This window comes from Lissotriton vulgaris, chromosome 10, assembly GCF_964263255.1.
Source record: "Lissotriton vulgaris chromosome 10, aLisVul1.2, whole genome shotgun sequence".
Taxonomy (NCBI): Eukaryota; Metazoa; Chordata; class Amphibia; order Caudata; family Salamandridae; genus Lissotriton; species Lissotriton vulgaris.
This window is the reverse complement of record NC_141698.1, coordinates 859,305,584-859,333,146: the sequence shown is the minus strand read 5'-3', so window position 1 is coordinate 859,333,146 and position 27,563 is coordinate 859,305,584. Positions and strand designations below refer to the sequence as shown.

At 44.4% G+C, this 27,563-nt stretch overlaps 1 protein-coding gene across 5 annotated transcripts in view; it reads right to left on the bottom strand.

The window, feature by feature from the left end:
• The window catches only part of OLAH (oleoyl-ACP hydrolase), a 174,412-nt gene that overhangs the window by 61,503 nt on the left and 85,346 nt on the right, over positions 1 to 27,563 (bottom strand). For all 5 annotated transcript variants that reach the window (XM_086941812.1, XM_086941810.1, XM_086941811.1 and 2 more), the window contains exon 4: positions 22,043 to 22,142. In XM_086941812.1, coding sequence (XP_086797938.1) covers positions 22,043 to 22,142 — 100 coding nt within the window. The remainder of the gene's footprint in view (positions 1 to 22,042; positions 22,143 to 27,563) is intronic.

Genomic DNA, 27,563 nt, shown 5'->3' with positions numbered 1-27,563 from the left:
GTAGTTTGTACGTGACTCGTGAGAAAGTAGACCTGAGTGACAAAATGACCCACGTGAACTTAGAAATGATACAACATAGTTGCATCCTCAACGTTGCTGACTGTGGACTATTGTAGTCCTGTGAGGATAACAGGAGCAATCCCGTTTCCATGAAAGCATTGACAGCTGATTGGCACACAGGAGACAGAAGAAGCAACATTTTGCAAAAGCTTCAGAATGTGTTGCAAAAAATAGTGTTTGTTCCTAGACTAGGTTACCACAGATTAAGAGGAAGAGCATCTCAGTGTTTGACTGACAGTAAAGAAAGGATCCCCAGTGTGACAAGTAGACACATTGAAGCAGATGAGAGTTGCAGGACCAAAGATCTGAATGGAGTCAGAAACTCCTGACAATAGACTGGACCGATGTTTTGTACTGAATGATGACAAATATAAAGTATTTTAAAATGAAGTTGTTGGGCCAAAGGAAACTAGTGCAGCGAATAAAAATGATGGGAAATGGATGATTTTTGAGGGCGACCTAAAGAAGAGCTCTAATTTGGAATCAAATGAAGATGTTGAAGAAGGTAGGCCGCTAGGGCGAGATAAGGGCACAGCAATAGTATAGTCATGGAAAAAGGAGCACCTGAATGACTGGATTTCGAAATTCGGGGTAGATATTTTATCACTATGCAGAGACACTGGAGGATGAAAAAAAAACATGTGGCAGTGGTCTTTAAAAGCAAGCAATGGGTCAAAAATAATTTCCAGGTGGCAAGCTGAAGAGGCAGGCATGGATGACGGTACAAGCTCCTTTGCCCAACCTTCTGAGTTACAAATGTAGAGTGATATTAAGACAAGGACCTTGGTCTTGTCTTAGTTTGGTTTCTAAGCACTGCTGTTCATCCTGCATGTTACAGTTCACTTGAGTTGCAAACATATTGTCACTGAATGAGACAGCCCTCTAGCCACTCATGCCACAGAGAAGAACTAAATAAAATGCCAGGAATAGTAATGGGGAGCATGTAAGAATTGTAAATTGTGGGTCTCACCGACATGACTGAGGAATAATAGAGGACGAAATATAGAACAGAAAGGAGGCAAGTGTATGGCTTGAGAGCAGCTTCTAAAGAAAGACTTCAATCAGGCATGTGTTTGATCATATACGCCTACGTCAAATAGATGGCCGCATAGAATGTTGGGGGAAATAGTATTAAAAGTGCCCGGAAGTCAAAAAAGATCAAAACAGCCTTTTTGTAAAGAAAAATCTTTATTTAGCAATGTAAAAGCCATAGTACAATTGGCAAAAGTCATATAATCATAGTGTGATAGTATTCACAGGGCAACAGTATGTGTAGACCAAGTAAGACATGTATATAAGTCTGCCATCAGGTTATGACACTGAACAGTGGTACATTACAGCACTAGCTTGTAACATCAATAGAAATGCCCCTTCAGGAATATATGCAGTGTAAGAGCCTAGTATCAGGTACTCGCAGTAAGCGTGTATAGGGCAACATAAAGAAAATACTACAAAGGAATACAAACAGGGTAAACTTGGTGAGCAACGCCTATTACACACCTCATAGTGTACCGGTCCTGTATTCAATGTAGTGGGCACAGTGCTGTACGACTCATCATAAGTGTAACTTCACTGAGTTGGCTGTGGATGCATTCTTGTAAATTGTAAGATCAGTAGGGTAGAGTCATAGTGGGCTCCAGATATTTCTGGGTTGTGAGATAGAGGGTTGGAGAGTGGCATACGCCTCATTATTATCTTGCACTTTAACAGGTCTTGCATCCAGTCTTCCTTCTTCTGGTGTATTTCCCTCACCAATTTATAGCTATTCTCAGATTTGAGGTGATATCATCTTGACGCATTCCAGCAGGGCAGTCAGTGGGAGTGATTCAACGGTTATGCCAATCATTTCAGAAATCATGCCTATAACATTTTTCCAGAAGTCCTGCGCAGGAGGAGAGATCCAGGCCAAATGGAAAATAAATCTGAGTTCTACTTGACATCTGGAACAATGGTGTTACCTGGACTGGTCTTGTCTGGCCAGCCTCTCCGGCATGGAGTATGCAAAACAGCATTGATGCTTGGTCCACCGTGAAAAGGGTGTCATCAGTAATGGCAACGAGACTGGGTTCCACTGTGTGAGTGGGAGGAACCCCAGATTGGACAGGATCAAATAAGAAGCTTATTTCCCTCCATATAATGTGACAATTGCTGGCTGACATCGTATTCAATGATTTTAGGCCAGGAAAAGAAGTAAAGCAATAGGCCAGAAGTTGTCTCAACTAGTGGGATCAGCATCTGGTTTCTTGAGGATTGCAATGATCATAGACTTTTTTAGTCGTCAGGAAATATTCCAGATGTAGAACAATAATAGCTGCACATGGTTCCACAAAAGAACCAGAATGCTTTGGCTTTATGGAAAGTGCATGAGGCACTGAGCGGAGAGAATGTGAGAAAGCTATTATGATGAGGTTGGGTGAGATGCTGCCTTGAAAAAAATAATTGTATGTTGTCCACCATCTTAAAAAAAAAAAAACCCAGAGAGCCAAATGGAGAGTAGGCAAAAGGAGTCTTTGATATGCTACAGGATGTGGAAGCCGTAAACACTTTAAAACAATTTTTACCAGTGCCTTTCAAGTATGTATAGCTCAGTCAATGCACACAGCGAATGAGGGAAGCAGGCTCATTAATAAGAGCTTTGTGAGATCTTATTGCATCTGCATATATAAGTTTAACCTTCTGGACATAGTGGTGTTTAGCAGAGGCTAATTGTCAGGTCAGGTCAGGTCAGGTCTGGGGGCGCGAGAATTATACTTTCTTTCCTCGCTTTTATGCTTTTAACAGCAATCTTCTCTCTTTTTTTTATAAACAATTTTATTGTTTTTTATGAGCAACAAAAAAAACAGGGCATCACCATAACATATAAAGTGTTTCAGTGCATCTGTTAAATTGTCCCCCCAGTCTATCTTATGATAGACAAGCCCCTTATTGTTCTCCAAAGTTTCAAACATTTCCTGCAGAAATATCAACCCAGCAAGCCCAGCCATTTGACCCAGATACGTTTGGCCGGACAGCCTTGTGCCTCATACACAGATTTTTCTTGGATGGCACACCAGCCCACTCCTCTATGCCACTTTGCGATGGAGGGAGATGTCAAGTCCTTACAGGTCGCTGCAATGTCTATCTTAGCCTCTAAAATGGCAGTCCCTAGGAACAATTTATCAGTACGTGAACCATCCAACCCTTCCATCACCCCTAGGAGAATGGCAAGAGGACTAAGAGGGACCGCCCAAACCAGGATTCTACTTAGTTCAGCCACGATCGACGTCCAGTATTTGGAGAAAATGACGCATGACCAGACCATGTGTTAAAATCGTCTAGGTTGCCTTCACAGCGGGGGCATTTTGGGGTCAGGAAGAATCCTGCTTTATGTAGCCTTACAGGGGTAAAGTAGGCACAATGGAGATAATAGATTTGACTGAGGCGGAGCCTAGCTGATATGGTGAGCACCCTAGGGGCCATCACTGCATCTCTCCAATCCTCCTCCTCCAAAGGGCCAATCCAGTGTGCCCAGCGAGTCCTAAGGGAGTCTAACGCAGACAGGGTGTTGATTATCAGGGATCAATAGATTAGGGATATTCCCCACTTCCCCTGGTTCCCCATGAGGAGCTTAGCTTCCAACGGACACAATTCTGGGAATGCCGTGTGGTCAGGAATGTGGAGGGCAAGTGCACGTCGCATCTGGAGGTATTTGCAGAATTGAGTCGAATGTAGGGAGTATGTTTACTGACGTTACCGGAAGGAGGACACACATTCATTCCTCCATACATCCCCCAAGCCAGTGATGCCTATATGGTCCCACTTTTGGAAGCCTGCCAGTGTCCTAACCTCCCGCAGCCAATTCCCATGCCAGACAGGGGTTTGTAGCGTAATCTTAGCATCCCTTTGGGTGTGCCACCATGCAAGGAGGACCGTAAGCGTTACTGCTAGTAAAGTGTGAGGAATTGGAGCCCAGTTACAGTCGGTAAGCGGGATCTGACCAACCACCACTAATACAGTTGTGAATCACAAGGAGATGGGATAGTACAGGAAGGGGTTTGTCATCCCCATTCCCCCATCATATGGGGTCTGCTGGTAATGTGCAAGGGCCAGTCGCGATCTTGAGCCCCCCCAGATGAAAGTCGTGGCTAACCCAACCAACCTACGGTACCAACTGTGGGGAAGGTGGAGCTGGAGTTTCTGGAGAACATACAGAAGATGGGGCAGAACCATCATTTTAAACAGGGCATTCCTACCAATGGGGTTGAGTGGAAGCGACTGCCAACGACGAAGGTCGTCCTTTGTTTGAACAATGGGTCGACATTGAGGGACGAGGTCAGCTCCAAGAGAAGTGCTACCCAGATTCCGAGATATTTAACCGAGAGTCTACGCAGGGGGTCGTTTTTTGCCACTCCACACATTCTCTTGATGCATGAAGGGGCACCAGGGTAGATTTCGCTGGATTAAGGCATAAGCCTGACACTCTCTCAAAAGAATGGAGGATCTGGAGGCACCTCGGTCCGAAAAGGGTTCGGGTCGGCTAGAAAGAGCAGGACATCCTCTGCGTATGGGGCAATCCGATCTTCATGTGAGCCCTGCCAGCGCCATCCCTGCATCTGTTCATCAGCCTGAATGAGACAAGCAAGGCGTGCTATTGTCTCAAAAAAGGAAAGGGGAGAGCGCGCATCCCAGTCAGGTTCCCTCCTGATAGGGAATGCTTCTGACAGTACTCCATTTATGAGAACCCTGGCAAATGGGCTAGAGTAGAGGACTCCCACCATCCTCTGATACTGAGGGCCGAAGCCCGTTCTCTCCAGCATTCTCTCCAAGTAGTCCAAATTGACTGTATCAAAGACTTTCTCAAGATCAAGTAACACTAGGGCTAGATATGGAGAAAGGAGGCTACGGTGAGCAAGGGCCACATGGAGGCATCTCAAACAGTGCCTTGTGCAACGATGCGGCATAAAGCCACATTGATCGGGTTGTATGAGAATGTAAAATACCCGTTTTAAATGGGTAGCGAGAATCATTGCGTACATTTTAATCTCAGAATTAATCAATGAAACCGGGGGGTAGCTAGAACGTAAGGCTGCAGGAGGGTCCGCTTAAGGTATAACCACAACTGTTGCTGTGTCAGTGTTAGGCGGAAGGCTTCTTTTTCCAGAACCTCCTCAAACATTGCAAGAAGGTGTGGGGTCAGGATTTCCCGAAATGCTGTGTAGTATTCCGCAGGGAAACCATCCGGACTGGGGAGTCTTACGGGTAGTGAGTGACGAGATCGCTTCACCGATCTCCTCGATCCTGATGGGCTCATCCATGGCTGTAGCTGCATTTTCTGGGAGCTGCAGAAGATGAACACCTTGGAGGAAGGAGCTGGCAGCTAATATATGTGAGTGATCTGTGGATTAAAGCGTTGCATAGTAGTTCACAAACGTGCGCGTGATTTCAGCAGGAGCACCCAAGGTTTTACCCTGCACGTCGGGAATTTCAGTTACAATTTGGTTGGCCAGGGATGGGTGGGGAGCCAATAAAGCAATTTGCCATTCTTGTCTCCCATCCATAAACTCAGGCCACTATGGACCTGCAAATCGATTTAGCAGATTCAAGAGAAGTGGTTTTGATCTCTTCACATACTAAGTGGAGCTGCCGGTACGCCGCCTCCACGTCCGTCATGGCCGCATTCAGTTTGAGTCAGAGAGCCCTGGCCTCGAGCTGAGAGAGGTGATGGTCTTGGGCCTGTCTGTGTTTAAGGAACCCCTTGGCATACCCGCGGATCATTCCTTTGCCCGCCTCCCACAGTGTGCTGTGAAGTTGCACTGTGCCCGGATTGGTGTGGAAGTAGTTTTTCAGTTCTCCCTCAATCCCCTGTTTATATTTTTGGTCCTGAAGGAACCAGGCATTTAGTCTCCATATGGGCAGTAGAGCTCCTGTGGAGCTCCCAACTCGCAGGAGAAGTGGGGCATTGTCTGAAACCCCTTGTGCCAGGATTTGTATCTCAGTGACTATCCTACAATCCGGGGCAGGCATGAAGATAAGGTCAATACAAGAGTGGTTGTGGTGTGCTGCAGATGTGTGGGTATATTGTAGTGCACTAGGGTGCCAGGTTCGCAAGACGTCACAGAGGCCCAGTTTGGAAGCCCAATCTCCAAAACACCTGGCACCTAGCATTCTGTGGGAGGATGGCGTACCTGTGGCATCTTTGGCGGGTTTTGGGACAGCATTGAAATCTCTCCTATCACAGTCGTACCCTGGGAGAGAGAGGATATTATCACCACTGCGTCCCGGAGAGTGGACTCCAGGTTCACCATGGTGGGGGAGGAGGAGGGGGGGTTGGCTTACTGTGACAACAAGTTGATAGAGGTGTCTCCAAGGGTACCTGTGAGGGTTATGAATCAGCCCAGAGGATCGTTAGTTGTGTAGAAAGGCTTGAAGGGGAGAGAGCGTTGCAAAAGGATCATCGTTTCTCAAGCTCCTCTAGAGAACACTGAGTGCCAAACCCTGTCAAAGCCCTGGCGTGCGAGGATGGGACATTGGTTACCGATCAGGTGGGTCTCTTGTAGTAACAGGACATCTGGAATGACCTTTCGTGCATATTTTAAAATCGTTGTTCATTGAATTTTATCTAGGAGTCCATTAACATTCCATGAAAGGACTTTAAGGGGTTCACCCCCACTACCTGGCTGTGGCAATACAGTGATATGGCGACGTGCGGGGCTGAAGGTCTGGGAAGCCTAGTTGCTCTGAGTGGTTAGACCTTGGGAAAAATTGGGTGCGTTCAGGCTCACTACGAGACCCGCCGGAGGGCGCGTCACGGATTTTGTACACAGTGATGAAAAGAAACTCCCAACCAGCCCCACTCCCCATACTTCCCCAATTGAAGCATCAGTCGCCCAGTAAACTGAGATTAAGACTGTGAAGAGACTAACTATTAAGGCATGGTGTAAGGCAACGTGTTGGGCCCCTCTACATTTAAGGATTGGCATTCCTCCAGTTCAAGTCAATATTATTGGTCGTGCTTAGAATCAAATTTGGGGGCTTCGTGAGAGGTCGGTGTCATCAGAGTTTGGTTTTGGAGAGTCAATGAGGCCTTCTGCAGCTGACAAGTCCGATCCACCAGAATTTTCAGGAAGTCTAGAAGGCTCTTGGGGCGGCAACAACCTGTTCTTCTCATGGGGGGGGGGGCAGTGGGCGAGGTAGATGCCATTCCATGGGTGTGGCGCCTTTTCCGAGACTCAGTGCATTGCCCTCGGAAGCCCGCATGTCCTCCCACCCATCCCTCTTTCTGAGTGTCAGTTGGGGGGGCACCCTGTCCTGGGCGGGTTGGCCATGCCTCAGTCGCCCCGGTCCATGCCGCCTCTGGCATGTCAAAGTATGAATTATTTGGAAAATCACCTTGAGCCAGCCTGGAAAGAGTCTATAGGGCAGGTCGAGGTTCTGAAGTTTTTGTTTTACATGGAGGTATGATCTCCTCTGGGCCTGCACTTCCTTGGTGTAATCGTGGAACATCATAATTTTGGCGTCTTTGTGGAATAGCTCAGGTCAGGAACAGGCTTTGTGCAAGATGGCGTAGTGATCTCTGAAGTTTAGCATCCTTGTGATGATTGGCCGGTGTGAGGCTCCCGGTGACGACTTGGGTGCTAGAGAACCGCGGGCCAGCTCCACCACAAACCATGAGGACAGGGCGTTTGAAGGCATCCATGACTTGATACAGTCTTCGATGAAGGTATTCATTTGCGAGGTTTCTGTCCCCTCAGGAAAGCCCACCAGGCAGAGACTGTTTTTTGGTTTTCTGCATCTTCAGCCCGTCTATGAAGATCAGCCATATGGGGTAGCAGCTTAAGAGTTAAAACATCATCCTCGACCTCCGAAGCGCGGGTTCCTGTCTCGGTAATGCGAGCAGTTGCGGTGCAGAGGTCCTGGTGGATGAGGGCTATGTCAACCCATACCTCCCCAATTCGGGTCTCCATGGAATCTTGACAAGCCTTCATGGCCTGCAGGATGGTAGCCAGGTCACCCCCGGCAGGCTGGCCGCAGAGGGCGCGGGCTCACCATGACCGGGACCACTGACCGCATATTGTTCCATACGGGTCTGGGTCGACGGGGGTTTCGCTCCTCTGTCCTTCCCCATGGCTATCCACTCTCCAGAGGGGGCAGTTTGGACCCACCGTGTGCATCTACGTTCAAGTTCATGGGACATTGGCTGGTGCAACTGCGGGTAAGGTCCAAGGCCAGGTGTAGGCATGAGGCTTACGCCGCCGTGGTCTCCTGTACAGGCTGCCAGTATTGCGTGGAGGTGGTCTCATGCGCGGGGAGCGGGAAATCCCAATATCGGCTAGGAGAGGCCAGTGTGGGAGGGGCGAGGACAGAGTGAGAACCCAACTCCCGGTGGCGAGAGGAGTGTGTAGGCCCTGGTGTACAGATTAAAGATCGAGGGGGCCCCTTGGATCCACCCGGGCCCTCAACTTCGCCATGCTGTTGTCTGCCGATCTGGGGTTCTTCAGTGGTGACTCCCTTCACAGTAAGCCTCCGGTACTCCCGCAGTCTGATGTAGTCTCTGTCTCTCACTGAAGCCCCCCGTGCCCCGGGACAGCAGCTATGAGGTATAAACCGCTCCCACGGGGTTGTAGAGGAGCCCGCCCCTCTTGTGCTGTAGGCCCACCTTCACCTTCAAGGCTCGCGTAGTGGGGGAAGGGAGCCTCTCCTGTAGGCAGATGTGCCCTCCCACCGATCGCAGACCGGCATCAGGAACCCAAGGAGGCAAGGCCCTCGAGCCGAGAGCCACCCACAAGCCACACGAGCGCCCCGGCCACTTCCACTGCCCAGAGGATCCCAGTGATGCACGACAACCTGGGAGGGTCAGATCATTCCATCAGCCTGCCGGAACGGGGATGGGAGGCCCTCCAGCCACGGAGCTCGCATAATCTGATAGATGACCACTCAGCCCCCAGGGCGGGGAGAGGCAGGATCCGGCACCTAAGAACTCACTCTTGGAGTCCCTCCCGATTGGGCCCCGTGTCCCACAACCGTCGACAGCTCACATGAGGCGAGGCGTCCTGCCAACAGATCAGTTAATGGCTAGCTAACATCCGGCGCTGGGCGGGCACCCCCGCCTGCAATGGGAATGCAGTGGCCCCGCTGAGCCACGGCTGTGCTGCCTCCTACCTTCGGGCACCGCAGCAGGTTGTCTCGGTTCTGTTCCCAGGGCGGCCTCACAGAAATCGCATCCTCGTGGGTCTTCAAAGCTGCATTTGGCAGCAGCGGTGCTAGCGGGCCAGACTCACAGGCTCCCAGAGACGGTTGTGCCGTGGGGACTTGTTGTATATATGATTTTAGTCTTTCTTTAGTGTTGTTTTATTACATGCTGTTGGAATGCCTTTAATACTCCTGTGTTGTGACTTCCTCAGCTGACATTCCAATCTTGTCAGTTGGAGCTTGGTCAGCTGGTGAGAGAGCTGTATGGAGTGATCATTTCAGCTTACAACAGGACTCTTGTGTGCCGCGTCCCACATCACCATTACGCCCAGCCTCGCCGGCACTGGTCACCTCGCCTCCATTTTGCAGCGACCGGGCAGTGCTGCGGGCCGCCGTCGGCTGCCTCCTCCTTCTCGGGCAGTGCCGGTTCTTCGGGCAGGACTACTGCAGGCGTGGGCGCCCCATGGCTGGGGGTGCCAAGTTGGAGAAATTGCTCTGGAGGAAAGCTAGGATGACGGCGGATACTAGAGGGGCCGAAGCACTCTTTGAGTGAGACTGCCATCTTGGCTCACCAAGACACAACCCAACAGTAATCATCTTAAACATCATATCAAACTACCTTTCCCATGAGGTCTTGGGAAAAGAAAAACATAACATTAACCAAACAGCACGCTCAGTCCAATGTTAGTCCTTCTTTCATCTTCATGTTTCCACTGTCTTTGCCGTACGCAGCCGTAAGTGTCTTTTCTCTGCATGTTGGTTCGGGAATTTATCAAGTTTTATGTGATTTTGCTTGTGAATTAACCTTTTTTTTCATCCCTCTGACATAGTGGTGCGATAAGAATGCACCTCAGCGTTCCTCACGTGGCACTAGTTATATCTATATATTGCGGGCAGTTTTAAGTGTGATAAAGACTTCTACACACTAGAGGGCGCCATCAACCCAATTTTGCCCATAGAGGATCTCTCAGGCTCTCGAACACAGCGTGAGTCCATTAAAAAAAATTGGAGCATCTCTGCTGACTTGAGCTCCTTTGTACGCAGCACCTGGAGAAGGAAGCACCTCTCTGGGGCTGCAAAAGCTGGTGATCACAGCCAGCTAGCTGTGTTGATGACTGTGTGGGTCTGTATTACATTTTTGGGCCTATCAAGCCGAATAACCTTCTGTGGCCTCCCCCGTGGGGTCTGTATATATTGCAGGCAGGTCTAAAGCCTGCCCATCCGCTGCAGGGACATCCCAGGTGCACTGCCCATAGATAACCAAGGGCGCAAGTGTCCCAGAGCTAGTACCCTTTGCATAGTCAGAGAGCTCCAACAGCGCTGTTTCACAGCGATTTGAATCTGTGCCTCCTCAGGCCACCAAAATGCACCAGTCAGAGGCAGACGGTATGTATGAAGAGGGAAATCCCCTCTTCTTCCCATCTGATGAGGACTACAGTGACGGGGTGCGTCAATACACCAAGCAGTTGCCTCAGTGATTGCTCCCTCAAATTGCAAACCGCCAGCCTGCATCACTTCCCTTGATCGATGAACCCTCCACTTTGCAGGACACCCTGCAACAGGCAAATGACGCCATAAAAAAAATAAACAGAAAGTAGGGGCTAAAATTAAACATGTCCAAGGTATGGACATGGATACCTTTGATCGACTCAAAAGGGCGTTTCTGTCCCAATTCTTTCACTCAGATCTCCCTGTCAGACCATAGGCCCTCTTGGGGTCCCTCCTGGGGGTTCTACACCACAGTCTACCAAGTTACATTTGTCCTCAATGGAGGCGGATGACTCCAAGGTGGATAAATTTCATGGAGATTCTGATGTCGTACTAGGTCCTTCAAGCCCATTGCAACCCTCTTCGGAATCTGATGATACATACCCTTTCCAAAGCCCTTCCTGCAGATACCTCTGACATGCTAGACCCATATGATTTCATACATACCTGTTCTTTTGAATGAGCCCCGGCAGAGAAAGTTGCAATCTATGTTGCAGTTAGGCTGCGAAATCCCCTGGAAAAAGAGTCTGGTGCTCACCTCAGTGCGGAATGCCCTCGCCCCTCCCTCGAGGGCAAGATGGCCTTAACCTCAGATATAGACCCTAGAATGATTGCCTTCATGAGGAAATACATAAGGGATCCTAAGAAAGACATTGACCACTCCTGGCGGTCCTGCCAAGATAAATTATTGGATGTTACAGGACCCCTCACGAATATCTTCTAATTGGCTGAGGAGGCTAAACAATCAGATTCCCTCATCTCCCCAGACATTTTATCGGGCTGGGCGCAACGCATGATCCTTTTCTTAGGTAATGCCAACAGTGCCCTGTCTACCAAGCGCAGGAAGTCTCTCCTGATAAAGTAGACACTAAGTTGGTTGATCTTACATTCTCAGATGCGGGTTCCATTGCCCAGGGTAGCCTTTTTGGAGACCCTTTGGTTTAAAAACTGGGCAAGTTTGTCTCTACTGTTTCTTTGTGGAGAAAGCTCAAGTTTCTATGAAACGCATCCTTAACCCACAGGTTTTTACAGGGGCCTGTCGTGGCAAAGGGCGCTCACCTGGCCATGCTCTCTCAACTAACTTCTCCATGGCTAAGGCTCTCGAAGTGGTCAATGGCAGGACCAATCCAAGTTTGGAGGATTTTACCTTTCCAGAGGACCTCACCACAGAGGCGGCAGAGGAGGATCATGAGGAAAGTTCCAAGGCAATGGCTCCAGTAAGTGTTATCCCTTCTTCTCAATTAGAAGTGGGAGGGCAATTGGCTCAGTTTTGCAGACAACTGGGGTTGTCACACGTCAGATGCATGGGTCCTCCAAAATATTAAAGGCTTCCACATAGAATTTTACAGCACTCCAGAGCACAAATAACTCTCTTGTCCTCTCGTTTTCTCAGACCAAGACTTTCTCCTGATTTCCCAGGAAGTGGAAGAACTGTTGAACAAAGTGGCTAAAACCTTTACCACTGTGCACTCCAAGGGTTTCGTAAGCAACTTCTTCCTAGTGGACAAGAGAGATGAGGGCCAATGAGGGAATTCAACGAGAGGCTTGTCCGCCGCCATTTCAAGATGAAGAGCATCCATCTCTTCCAAGCTATGCTAAGCCCTTCGACTGCATATGCTGCCTGGATCTGAAAAATGTGTATCTCACAATCCCGATTTTTCAACCCACAAGGGGTTTCTCCAATTCACATAGGTAGGTTAACTTTCTGCCATTTGGCATTTCCTCCATGGTGCTTCACAAAGGTGTTTATGCCAGTCATGGAACATCTACAAGCTCAAAGAATGCATCTGTTAATTTATCTGTAAGATATTCTAATCCTGGGCCAATGCTCAACAAGGTTACCGGAACACCTTCATACAACTGTTCACTTGTTGGAAAACCTGGGCTTTGTCATCAACGCAAAGTCGCTCTTGACATCATCACAAAGGACAACTTTTCGAAGGTTAGTCATAGATTCCTGCCAGGCCACCCTGAACCTCCCAACAAAGAAGGTGGCAAAATTTAAAAAAAAGCTCCTTGAGACAGATAGCTTCTCTGGTGAGACTCCTTTCCTCATCAATTAAGCCCATGTTTCCTGGTCCTCTCCATTATTGGGCCCTTCAACGTATGAAGGCTCATCTCCACAGAGGCGCAACATATGCGGAGAAGATCCTTTTGACGGAAGAAGCAAAATAAGAGGTGAAATCGTGCCTTACAGATATGGAAGCGTGCAACGGGCAAGCAATTTTTGGTTACAATCAGATATGGTTATTGAATCGGGCGCCAGTAAAAAAGGATGGGGAGCTTGTTGCAGCGAGTTGTCCACAGCAGGAAACTGGTCTGCTAAAAACCACAATTACACAACAGTGTTCGATAACTCCTAGCAGGTTCCTTTGCCATACGGTGCTGGACCAAAAAGAGAACTCAGTGCCACGTGTTACTGAAAATGGAAAATGTGTCCGCAGTACAGTATCTCAGTGGGACGCGCTCAAAAGCACAGGCAGATACGGCCAAGAGCTTCTGGCACTTTCGCCTGGATCGCAACATCTCACTGATTGCGGAACACCTTCTCAGCAAGGCCAATGAGGTGTCAGACTGGAACTCCAGACACCTCCAGGGTTTGAGTCATTGAAAGCTGCAAGCCCTGATCTTCAAAGCCATCGAGGGATGATGAGGTCCCTTCTCACGGGATATATTGCATCAAGACTGGACCACCAAATGGAGAGATTCTTCAGATGGAGACTGGAACAAGTGGCAAGGGAGACTGACACTTTTCTCCAGGATTAGAGCCAGGAGAGGGATTCTGTGTTTCCCCCATTCTCAATGATTACACAGTTATCAGCCCAGCTAAGTTGACAGGTCGCAGACTTAGTGGCAATAACCCTGAATTGGAGGTTGAAGTCCTGTATCTGGTTCTGATGGAACTTTCTTGGGGTTCTACAATCCTTCCTCCACTAGTCCCATATCTTCTCCTGGATCCCTAGGGGAACCCACATCCCCTGGTCTCACAAGGACGACTGTCTCTCATGGTAGGGAGGATTACAGGGAATGACAGATGGTTCCAGGACTTTCGCAGGAAGCTCAATGCCTCTTATGAAAGGCATGGGCATAAGGTACAATGAAATTATAGTATGGGCTAAATAGCTGGGTTGGTGTCTCCAGATTGACCTGGATCCCTTGGGATCTAAAGTTGTTTCAATTTTAAACTTCTTGTCTTCCGTAGCCTCACAAAGTATGGCTTATAGATCGATGAACACCCTTTATTCTGCTATTTCATCAGGGCATCCTCCAATCGAGGGCTATCCGGTTGGAGAACATCCCTTAGGACCCAGTTTGATGAGGGGTATTCATCTCTCCCTTCCTCCAGTGACCAAGGTACTCAGTTGTCTGGGATGTGAATGTCATCCTTAACTTTATCCTGTCTTGGAAGAATAATAAATACCTCTTTCAAAAACAACTCTATGGTAAGTTGGATATGCTATTGTGCCTTATCCCATGTAGAAAGGTATCTGGTGTTAAAGCACTGAACATTACAGGTATGTCTAGATATACAAAATGTCACTCATGATTAATCTATTACCCAGAGTTTGATGAACATCCTAAATTATGTGTAGTGAGATGTATTTAAGCTTACAAAGAATTGACTGATGAATTTAGGCACCCAGGGGAAAGCCAACTCCTTATTGCTTTGCAGAAACATTTCCATGCTATCTCATTCCCAACCATTGCTAAATGGGTTTGGTGGGTGATGGAGGCGGGGATTAATACCTCGAAATTTGGCACACACTCTGCTAGGGGTGCCATGGCATCAAGAGCCTTCTCTTTGGTGACTTGCCTGGCGGACATTTTAAACACTGCAGATTGATCCTCAGATTTTACATTGAAACGTTTGTACTTCAAGCCTGTGGTAGATTTGATGTCTCTTCTGGTCAACAAGCTTTGAACAAGCATAATCCTCACCTTCGGTCCTGACACAGAATGAAAATGTTTCTAGCTTTCGTAGGGAAAGTTTCAATCCTATCAAGGACACAGAGGTGACTCTAATATATCAGTGGAGGAAGGAGGTAGAAAGAAAGGGACTGGCGGAGAGTGAAGCCGTACGTGGGAAATAATATAGGGGCCTACGAAAAAACCTATAGTATTGAGCTGGATGAATTATTGGAATCTTTTTGAACCCAAGAGGCCAATGACATCTGACTTACTATCCCAGAGAACACCAGAATATACGGTACCCGAAGGCCCCCTGGAGCGACATACTCTCACACTTCATGACATAATTGAGTGGGAGACCCCAGAGAGAAGAGGACTGCTAAAATACACATCAATAATACCAGTGAACCTTTAGGTTTATTAGCAGCAACCACACTATTCAGACTCCTCCTTTCCATGGTACGACAAGATGTATGCACACCATGAGGATGTCTAGTTTTGGGGAGGGATGTTTTACCGTTAGTTTCCAGTACACATTACAAGTATTTTAGGATGCAGTTCATGAAGATAAGTTTTATGAACCACACCATCAACTCTCTTTATGAGGATGGATAATATATACTATTGTTAATAAGTTTGTTGATACAGCAACATTTTTTGATATCTATGCTTCTTCTAAAAAGAGGAAGATGTCTCTAATTTATTCATTTTTTTACATTGATAAATGCAATAAAGTTTGTGTAAAAAAAAACAAGGTTGCACAGGCGGGAATGATCTTATCCAGGATTTACATTATTCCCCATCGGGACGGACAGGCAATTCAGATGCACCTCTAGGGACACCTTATGGGTAAGTAAGTAGAAATTTGTATTTGCTTACGTTCTGTGGATTTAATGCTTTCTTTTCAATGTTTTTATGCATATACATGGTCATGAGTTTATGCATAAACATGGTCATGAGTGTTACAAGATCATGAGTCTTAAGAATATTAAGAATTAGCTTCATTACATGATGTCTGTTTTTCTTTAAGAAATGTTTAAACCAACCAAACAAGAGTAACATACAAGGAAGAATGGAGCTTGGTCATGCAAAGAAAGAGGAGGCATTAAGATGAAAGGAGGACCGATAATGAACCGATATTGTGCTGATTGGTCAATGCTATGTTTGTCCTTTCCGGAGGCCTCATGGGAAGGGTAGTTTGATATGATGTTTAAGATAGCTGCCGCCTCCTCTTCCTTAATAGCATTGAAAGTTTCCATTACGAAAGCTTGGAAATTTTTCATTCTTCTGTACACTATATTTTACTATTGTATATTATATGTTCCAAGACTGACATGTTGAAAGACCAAATAGATGAAGATATTAGACATATAAAATACAGAACTTTTAGTTGTCTATTGTCGCATAGATCTTGAGCTAGAGAGTGTAGAACCCTATCTTACAGAATAAAAGTTCTCATTATGAAGGTGTCAATTATGGCTCCCATTTAAATTATTAATTTTCATGGAATCAATTTTTACTTTTCTTTATGTAAAGATAGCTCTGTCTGAATCAAAGTATGTGCAGCCGACAGGTGCCTGCAACCTTGACCTTGAGTAAGAATATTCAGCTCTAGTCATGCAATCAGGGTAACACCTAGTTAATATTTTGACTAAGAATTAGGTTATTTTCCTTTACAGAATTTTTTTGGGAATATTACTATTTGCCTTCGAACTCCACAGCCCTACAAAGCACGATTATGTTCAAATCCTTTTGTAAAAGTGCAGATTAGAGAAGATTTTTTTCCCGAAGTGGGAGTTTAGAAAAATGAAACTAGAAGGCTAGGCTGGTAGTGAGAGGTTACAGTCCTAAATATGAGTTGCAACTAAGCTTCCACACTGCCCATACAAGACCTATATCGGTAGCCCAAGTTTCTTTAGGTTCCCTTTTGGTAGGTTGACCTGAGAAGCATAGCCGATCTTCAGAGATATTTGTGTGGAGTATGATGTATAACAAATCAAATACACAATACAGGCAAAGCAATAGAGGACAGATTGACATTTGCAGCTGGACACCAAAGCCTAGATATACAGCAAATTCATTTACATTTGCAAATGCTACATCGTTTGAGCCGATTGTGGGGATGACCAAATTGTATGAGGATGAGGATGTTGCACATGGGATACCAGTACTAAACAGTGGAACTGTTCGTGGAACTACACTAGCCCTCCAGATCACAGGGTTATTCACAAGTTATGGTCTAAGAGCCTGTAATGGCCGTATGCCATCAGACTCCCCGAGAGCATTTACCTTTAGTAGGGGGAACTGTAGTAGCAAGATAGACTATGTTTCTGTTTCTTTTAAATTGTGGCCATATACATATGATTTAAATGTTGGAGAACGGTTTGAGAGTGACCACTACCCGTTAGAAATGAGTTTCTTGTCAAGTATCCTGAAAGAACCTGGTACTACTGGGGGTACTCAAGGTCCAGAACTACCATTAATCTGTGATAATGTTGTATTAAGTAATAACCGAAGGGCCATTAAATGGGTATATATTCTAGAAAGAAAGGACCTGTTGGCTAATATCTATTCCGCATTTGTTAACTCATTCGAGCTTTATAATATGGACGATTGTAAACCGGGTGAATTTATTGGTCTGCATAAATCCTTTTGTAAAAAACTGATTGATCTTATTACAAAAAAACCAAGGAACGGGAACGGGTCGGCAAACACTAAACTAGTAGGCAAACCATGGTTTAACAGGGAATGCCGAGATGCCAAGACCGACCTGATCAATGCGGTAAAAACAAAAAACCCCGAAGATCTTAAAATTAAAAGGAAAATTTATAACAAAACACTAGCCATCGCAAAGTCATCCTGGGACGAGGACCTATGGTCCAGCATGTTATTAGCTGCGAAAATCAAAGATCACAGGCAGTTCTGGGAGTTAGTAGCCAAAGGGAACAAACCAGATAAAGGCTCGAGGGAGGTATTCCTAAATGAAGCCACATGGGTTGCTCACTTTACATCATTATATGCAGCCCAAATCACAGAGGAAAAGCCTATGGTAGATCCAAATGGAATAGTAACCCAGATAGAGGATGCTGAAAACCTATTGGTAATCTTTGATCTACAAGAGACTGAAACAGCAATTGCTTCTGTGAAGCAAGGGAAGGCCCCGGGCCTGGATAAGATTCCTGGTGATCTTTATAAACATAATGTGGAGATCTGGGCACCTTATCTAAATCATTTATTTAATGTCATCGCAGCAGGTGACCAAATCCCTGACACATGGGATGGGGCAGAAATTATTACCATTTTTAAAAAGGGGGATAGAGGGGACCCTGCGAACTATCGCCCCATTAGCCTTTTAGACATAACACAGAAAATTTATGCCAGACATATTCTCAACCGCGTAAATACGTGGCTAGAGGAAAACCTGATTTTATCCAAGTACCAGGCAGGGTTTAGGGAAAAGACTGGGACCATCGACCAGGTATTAAGGCTATGCTGCTTGTACTGGAAATATGTTATTATTCGCAGAGGCAACTTATATGTTACCTTTGTAGATTTACGAGCAGCTTTTGACCTCATCCCCCGTGACCTATTGTGGAAATCATTGAAAAAGCAGGGGTTCCCAAAAGATCTTTTGAAACTAGTGATCAGGTTACACCAGAATAACTATGCCAGGGTAAGATGGGGTCCTAATGGGGAATTAACAAGTGAAATCCCTATTAAGAGGGGTGTACGCCAAGGGTGCGTGCTGGCACCTACACTTTTTTCCCTTTATGTTAACGATATTGCAGCCCATATGGAGAATTGTGACAATGATTCACCTCGCCTGGGGGGGGATCGAGTTTCGGCCCTCCTCTTCGCGGATGACACAATTCTCATTTCACAAACTCCCCGAGGCCTGCAGATTTTACTAGACAGGTTCCAGCAGTATTGTATTACAAAAGGGTTAGAAGTTAATGTGAAGAAGACTAAATATATGGCACTTAATCCTCACAAAGGTTTTAGGAAAAACCTAACACTAAATGGAGAAAAGCTTGATTATGAATCAAGTTTTACTTATTTGGGGGTACTATTAGATTCAGCCCTAAGTTGGAAACCCCAACTAGAAAAATCTAAAATTGTCTTCAAGCAAAACTGTCTACCAATACTGAAAAGACACAATAACTGTGTTAATAAAGCAGTTACCCCAGCATTAGAATTGTTTAAATGCAAGGTTCAGTCGGCGGTTCTTTATGGGGCAGAACTCTGGGGACCCGTGTGCAGAAAGACTTTTGAAATCATGGAAAATAGGTTTCTAAGGGGACTATTAAAGGTTCCTAGTAGTACTCCATTATTACCCTTACTCCTTGATATGAACATACGACGCACTGACCTACATGCAATATTAAGACCATTATTGTTATGGGTCAGGCTGTGGATTACCCCAGAGCTGTCTGAATATAAAAAAGGGTTGGTTGAAGTTCAGGAACTGGACACGTGTAACAAGATTTTTTGGTTTAAACATGTTAAAAGTTGGCTAACAAAAATGGGTTTATCCCATTTTTGGACTCAACCTGAACTACTGACTGTGTCCTCAAAGAAAATAGTCAAACTCTCTTTTTGGGCTCTAGTGAGCCATGATGCTGTATATGTTGGAGCACATGGCCCCCTAACCGAAAGATTTTTATTGGTGAAAAATGTAGCCAAGTTTGAAATGTTTCTTGATGAGATTCAACCACCTTTAGCGAAAACCTTGTATATAAAGTATAGGTACGGTATACTAAGAACTCGGGAAACCGAGTCTAAATGGGGGAAAACCAGTAATGACAAATGCACTTTATGTACAAATAATGCAAGAGAAGACATTTTTCATATCTTGTTTTTCTGTCCAAGTTATGTAGAAACTAGAAAAAAATGGATAGTGCCATTGTGCCGTAATATTGGAACAACTTCATATAAGGAAGCAGGAAGAATATTACTTACGGACACTAGTCAAGTAATAGTGTTTGGTATCAGTAGATTCCTTTTGGCAGTAAAATTCATTAGGCAAAAATCATCACTGGCATTTTAAGTGTCTGGCTGTTATATATCAATTTAATGTTTTTTTTAACCTTGTAAATATTTTAAACATCTTTTTAACTATATTTATTGATGATTGTTTTAAAGCTCACTCTCGTGATTTAACTAAGAAGGTTAGGGACAACATTTTGGTCATGCACTAGCACTTTCTGAATTATATATCATGTAAATTTGCTGATGACATTGTGGCCATGTATAATTATGTGTATTATGTACTTTTTTTTATATGCATTATTACATATACTGTGTTTTTGTATATCTTTTATGATGCAATTGCAACGAAATAAAGATTATTGAATTGAATTGAAAAATGAAACTAGAAGGCTAGGCTGGTAGTGAGAGGTTACAGTCTTAAATATGAGTTGCAACTAAGCTTCCACACTGCCCATACAAGACCTATATCGGTAGCCCAAGTTTCTTTAGGTTCCCTTTTGGTAGGTTGACCTGAGAAGCATAGCCGATCTTCAGAGATATTTGTGTGGAGTATGATGTATAACAAACCAAATACACAATACAGGCAAAGCAATAGAGGACAGATTGACATTTGCAGCTGGACACCAAAGCCTAGATATACAGCAAATTCATTTACATTTGCAAATGCTACATCGTGATTCATAGAACAGGAATTAGTGGAATAATATGTAAGTGAATTCAGCGTGTAAACGCAGGATGTAAGCCACTATGGTGGATTATCTGCGTTGTATGTTTAGGGTGAGAGGTGGAAACAACGAGAGGGGGCAGAGAGGTGTAGCAAACACCAACAACATTGTAATTGATTAGGTATTCACAAACATTTGCAATAAATTTACAAACAACATTTACTTATCCAAAGCCACTCTAAAAATGTTTGCAGTTTGACCAATTGCTAGAAAACCGCGTTTTTACAGGGAGTGTAGTTATGGTCTCCAAAGGTCTATTGTATTGACACTAGGAAGAATTTAAGATGAGCAACACATTATGAATAACCGGAAATGTGGAAATGTCTGCTGGCAGAAAATGCATTCGTTTAGTCCACACATAGTTCTTCAATTTGTGTAAGTTCAGTGTTGAAAGCATTGTGCTTTTAGTGAATAATGTAAAAGCTGTAAATCAATTTATATTGTAGGTGGAATCAAACAAGCAGTAGATGCATGGCATGAAAATATCTTTGCGACTCAAGCTCTCCAGAACTTAAAGGTCGAAATTAAGTTGAATAGAGATGGAATTAAAATAGGCAAAAGGCCAAATATGATTAGGAATCAAAAACTGTTCTAATATCGAACAATGGAAATCAGTTGTTTAATGTTTATGGAAGGGAGATGACCATAATCCACAAAAAACGAAAAAGTCCATTTATAGAAGCCTTAGAAGTAAATAGATGCTGACCTACACTTGTACACTCCCAGATTCAAGTTAAGGTGTGGGATGGTCACGGATGTCACTTTCAGATTTGGAATGTTTTTGATGGAAGAATCTAAGCATTGAATCAAAGCAGGTTGCTGCATCTCTTGAGATGAGATCAAAGTCGAAAGCAAGACATACCCGGAGAAGCAAACACCAACATAAAGAAAAGCTACAGGCAGGAGAGGGTTATCTTAGGTGTCATAATTTCCCAGTCACATAAAAAGGGAAGGTGAATTTTCTCCACTGACGATCAAACCTATAAACCGCAGATGACAAACAGATCTCTACAACAGAAGCTTTATGACAAGTCAATATCTTTCCAAAAAGTTGCACAGTACAATGAATGTAAGCAGTATTGCTATATATTACTATGTGAGATAGTTTAATCATACAAAGCTTTACCAACTTTGAACTAAAGATATCCTATAATAGAGTATTGTCATTTTACGACTTTCAAATGTATTACTCACTGTAATAAGGCTACTCAGTCGCCATGAATTAAAATACTCAACATATATATTACAAGAATCACCTCAATTAGAGCTAAACCATTTGTATGAAGATTTGCGATAAAAGGACACATTAAAGTTAATTTTATTACAGCGCTTTAAACAATGTATATGCACAATAACATATCTATTTCATGACAGAATAGAAAATATTGCTATTGTTCCATGGACTATAAATAACCATAAGCCCTATTAACTCATAAGTCATTAGGTTTTCTTCTGTTACAGTTACATCAAACCAAACCATTATTTAGTTCGTCAGGTTTACTACCATACATTGTAAGCAGTTATCCTAACTGAATTAAAAGCAATATCCGCCTTATTTCTAGTCAAGGGGTGAACTAAAGAATGTCTGAAGTTCCATAGTCTAGCTTAAATTTGTTTAAAAGCTGAAGCAAATAGTAGTTATGCGATCACTGTAGACTTCCTATTCAAGAAGATTAAGAGATTCACAAAAACATAACTCTTACATGAGGGGCAGACGAACCGGATACAAAAATATGTGTTGGTTCAAGGCTGTGATGCTCTTTCAGTTTTAGGGCAGTAGCAAAGCAAGTCAGTGATCCAAAGCTGTAATAAATAAAGTGAATAGAGTTAATTATTGATAAACACCTATTCCAGTTCATTCGTGTAAGACAATCCTGTGTTCCTCATTGTAGCAATTCTAGCTCACCCAGTCAACACACTGTCTCATTCAATCTACCCAATTTCATAGACATCCACTAACAAGTGACATGAACTGGAACCTGCTTTGCCCAACTATTAAAATGTGTGGCTATAGCTAGGGGACATGTGAACCCATCCCTCTTGGTTTGACCTGTCTCCTGCAAAACCCTTGCATGTTACAGATTTTTTGGCAACTGGTGTAGAATTGAACCTACTCTGAAGATAAAATTCTTACTATGTCAGTAGCTGAGGCCTCATCTTTTGTCTACATCAGCATAGCCTCTCTCAGAAATCACTCACACTTTCCTAAGCAACAGTTTGCAGCAATAGTAAAAAATAATTTTCTAAGCAAGAAAGCCTGTACTCAAAGAGCTAATTCCAACACATTTTCACAGTAAAAGGCTGAAAGTTCATCTGAAACGCGTTGTATTACTGATCGATAATAGTATTGCTCCCCCAAAAATTTTTAATGGTAAAATTAACTCCTTGAATGCCGGTTTTCTTGCTGAGAACTATTTGGCTGACAAAACTTTGAATTTGTGAAACTGTGAGCTTAGCATGGCTGTTTTCCAAGATTTGGAAGCACCTCAGAAAGCTGCCTTATGGATATCGGGTTGTTGTAAAAATAATGTTGTGTGCCTAACGAGACAGTGAACACTGGTCTAAAACTCCAGTGTCACTCTTTAAATAAAGGGAACACCAAGCAAGCAGTCTGGAAAAGACTAGCCGTACCAGTGGAAAGGATGCGCAGTACGCCACCAGAAATCCTTCACCAGAAAGAATGTACCCATCATTATGCAGTTGATATTTTCCTGGGGACCAAGTTACAGTTCTCAAATACTGTTCCCCATACTCCTGTGCAAGAGTTTGTTTTAAGGTTAGCTCTGGATTCTACAGCAAAAAAGGAGGGCATTAGCATCGCTACAAAACTCTAAAATGGACGAACTGAAAATGCCCTTGGCAATTCCATTAACAATTTGTTATTTCATTCCAATAGATCCTAGACCCAGTCATAGCTTCACTTTCGGAGGACTAAGCTGTCAGTTGTACTCCATAAAAAGTCAGCAGTCAATGGTGACTACAAATATAAATATCCCTACTATATTTCTTATCCATGTTTAGGACCGGCATTAATCAAGTGCGGTTAGTCAGTTCTAAGGATGAAGCTTACCAAAGATCATCTCTTATTTTAATTACTCTTAAAGTGAAATTTACCTCACTCTAAAAAGGAGGTGGGAGGCTGGATTAATTTGATCAAAATAAATCCTTATTTTTATAAATATTTTCAGAAGTCTCATACATTAAGTGTAAAATCATTGGTACCCTCAAGCACTATTATAAAACTTAGTTACCTACCAAACAATTTGTATTTAGTTTTTCCTTGCATTTCAAATAATTTTCTACTCACAATAAATACATCAGAAAAACACAAAAAGAGTTTGCTTGATTCATCAAATTTGTTCTTTTCATCATCAATGTCCTCACAATTTCATAACACCACTACATTTAGTGCAAAACTTTATATAATTTTAGAAACATGACTGCAATAAGTTTAAAAGTTATCTGAAACAAACCGTAAATACACCTCACCCAAGAAGACAAATTCACGCCTAAATATATTCTAAAACTTCAACTGATTCAGAAGTACACACTGACTCAAATCTGGGAGAGTTTTTAGCACCCCTAACATCCCTATTTTAAAAATAGTGTCAACATTGTTTTGGCCCTTGTATTGATTTTGCTCTGCCTTCTTTAGGACAAACACTATTTCATCTCACACTTCACTTCTGCATTTTTCCAGACGAAAAAGTTACTTACCTTAATAATGCTTTTTCTGGTGGATACTCTATCTAACTTCAGATTAATTAGAATATCCCCAGGTCCAAGATTGGACCTGGAAGATTTAAACACCATTGCTCCTATGCACCGGTAGTGGTGCTGTGCAGCTACTCGCTGACTTCAGTGCACCAGTTAGTGACATTGGAGCCACCCTGCATGTCTACATCCGCATTCTTGGATGCAGAGCTCAACACGGTCAGAGGTACCAGCGCTAAGACCTTTAGTTTGAGACCTTTTTAGGTGGGAAAGGAGACCATTCTACAGAATGGGCAAGAGAAAGGATGTAGAGGGATCTGCAGTTCAAAAACGTCCTCCAGTCGTCTAGATCCAGGGCAGACAGAACACGGGCCAACATGCGCATCTTGAATTTCTCCTTCCACAAAAAGATGCTCAGAGATCTAAAATAGGTTCTCCTTACTTCTTCGGCATGAGGAAATAGCGTGAGTAACAATCAGTCCATACTTCCACAGCTGGAACTCTCTCTTTATAGCTCCTTTTCCCTAAAGAGCCTGTCCCTCTTGAAGCAAGATGTACAACTGCTCCTTTGATAGCTGTTTTTATGTGGGTGACAGATGAGACAGGTCAAAAAGTAATGGCAAGGCACAGTCTCAATAAAAAATCCGATGTCCCCACCTGTAGGATATTAGATTTTGCTACCCTGCAGGAAATGTCTGATACTGCCTTCCACCAGTCGGTCGTGTGGCACTAAAACCAAATTAAAGTAGTTTGGAGGCTGTAGCCAAAGGGACGGGTGAGTGTGAAGTTTGATGCCCCTGTGGCCTGGAGGTTGTCGGCTTGATCCCTGTCCACAAAAGCACTCGGGTGCCTGGTGTGGGACTGGTGGGCCTTGGAGCTTCCAGAACAACAAACCTCCGGAGTAGCCCTGAGAGGGTCAAAACTGCTGAGGCATATGGATCACGCAATGGCCCAGCTCTCTTTAAAACTCTCAACGGCAGAATCAGCCTTCTCAACAAACAGGTGAGACCTGTCAAAACATTCATGTGTGATGTCTGTACATCTCAGGAGAAGCCCACTGATCTAATCCAAGCAGGACGCTGAAGCATCACACTACTGCCGCCCGCTGTACCCAAGCAGTTGGTAGTCCCCAGACCAGAACGGATAATATATTTAGCTGCATCCTGAACCTCCTGGATGGTTTGAGTGAAATTGGCTCTAAATTCTAAGGGACTACCAGCAAGATCTCACCAACTATGTTGCATAAAGCATAAGAATACCTCCCCAGCAGCCAGCAGTCAGCTGACATTGACTGAACCGCGGGCTAGAATGGCCAAGGAAGTCATCTGTCTCCCGAAAGCTTCTATTCTCTTCAAATCTCTTTCTCGGAGAATCATAGGAAATGAATTGCGGTTCACCCTGCTGGTGGGAGCCTGAACCAGTATATTTACAGGCATAGGGTGCTGTATCAAGAAGTCATGGTCCCCTGGAATCTGGTGCCTGGTAGAGAGGAGTTGGCCTAACGGCTAGGGCGGTCGACCTCGAATCTAGGGAACTGGGTTTGAGTCTCGGCAATGGATCTGAACATCCTGTGCTTCTGGACAAATCACTTAATCTCACCGTGCCTAACAAAAATACTGGTTCTATGTAAAGCGCACCGATACCTGATTCGGGTTAAGTTTGCGCTATATAAAACTCTGTAAAAAATAAATAAACCAGCCTGTTGACTGGTAGACAAGAAAAAGTCTTAGACCAGATTCCCATTAACGTTTCATTAAATGGTAGTAAAGGCTCAGAGTCTGTTCAGGTTGTAAAATTTATGTTAACATATTAGTTTTAACTTCCAAAGTTGGAAGCTGTAAGTCAATACCGCCACCATCCATCTCATCACTACAGTAGGACACACTATCTTTCACTGATGGTTCAGGGGTAGAACACAACCCAATATGCGGGGAAGAGTCCAATCTACTGGCCATGTACAGATTTTCATCATTTCAGTCGCTGCTTCGTCCTAAATCCCATTCAAAATTGTAGTAGGGGAGAGTTGTGTCTCATAAACCAGGCTCCAAATTTGTTTCTGACAGAGGATATAATTTGTGCAGGGTGACGAGTTTTCAGCAAAGAAATGAGGCTCATATTAATCAGAGTTTTGCGTAGCCGATGCACCATGCAAGGGGACACAAGGGTGATGCAAAAACTAAATGAGATTTACAATCCACTCAAAGCCTCTTTACATGGCCCAGCATGGCTTGGTAAATCTGTAGTAATGCAAGGCAGTGCAAGTTGCTGCCTTGAGTTATTCTGTCCAAGGAAGGCATGTCTATAGGTGGAGCGTGGTTGTTCCCACGCATCCACCCATCGAGTTTGATGCATTTCTCAATTTACAAATACTAGTAGATCGGAGAATGCATCAGAATGCTACACCTTCCCAGGGGAGGAATAAAAGAGGAAAAAGCCTCAAAGGATTGTATTTGGGCAGGAAGGTGTCCCTTCCTGCACAAAATACAATCCTACCTGCGTTGGTACTAGGCAGCAGTTTGTGGGCCAGCACAGGCAGAGAGCAGGAATGTGCCATATCTTGCTAGATATGGCACATTCCTGCCCTCTCCCTATCACACAGCACATAAAGGTGTCTCACTGCGTTGCGTGAAACACTCATAAATATGGGCCCACATATCTGCTTGCACCAGCAACCCTTAGAGGATCCCCCACTATTGCTAAGAACAGAATTATCTCCAATATGGCCAGGCATACTTTTTTTGCCAGAGTTGAGTATCATAATGCTATTACCTCCCATTTTAATGCAAAGTATTCCCTCCAGGGCCTGCATTTTCCTGGTTGTGACCACCATAAGCCACAAATCACCTTTAATTTGCCAGCAAATTACCATAAATTTGCCAGGGCTGTCATTTTGTCAGGTACGCCATCATATCCCAATGGTCCACCCACTGATGTCAAGAACGGAATTATCGCCACAATGATAGGGGCACTTCCAGAAATGGCCACCATCATGCCATTGGTGTCTCGCTCCTCCCCACACTCATATGCAAACAATTACCTCCAGGGCTAGCATGTTCCCATAGATGCCACCTATATGCCAGTAGTTTCCTCCGATGTGCCAGGACCAGTAGGCTGTTATAAGTATCAAGAATTACATCCAATATGTCAGGACCAGCACTTTGCATTGTGTGCCTCCAATATGCCAACAATTACCTCCACATACCAGGGGGCAGTACTTTACCATAGGTGCACCTCATATGCTCTGGGTATCTGTCCTTGTCAAGGATTTCTTCCAGTATGTCCAGCTCAGTGAAGAAGTGCAAACACACACTCACAGGCGCACACACAGATGTATTTGTTAATTTACCTTGCCCACTGGCAGGCAGCTTCAGACTAGAGGGGGATAAACGTCATGTTTTCTGAAACCGGAACCGGCAGATCAGGAATCCACCTCAGCAATCAAGAAGCCACAGGGCAGCAGGCGTCGGGATTAATAAGGGGAAGGCCGGACTGTCTTAATAAGAGAGGAAG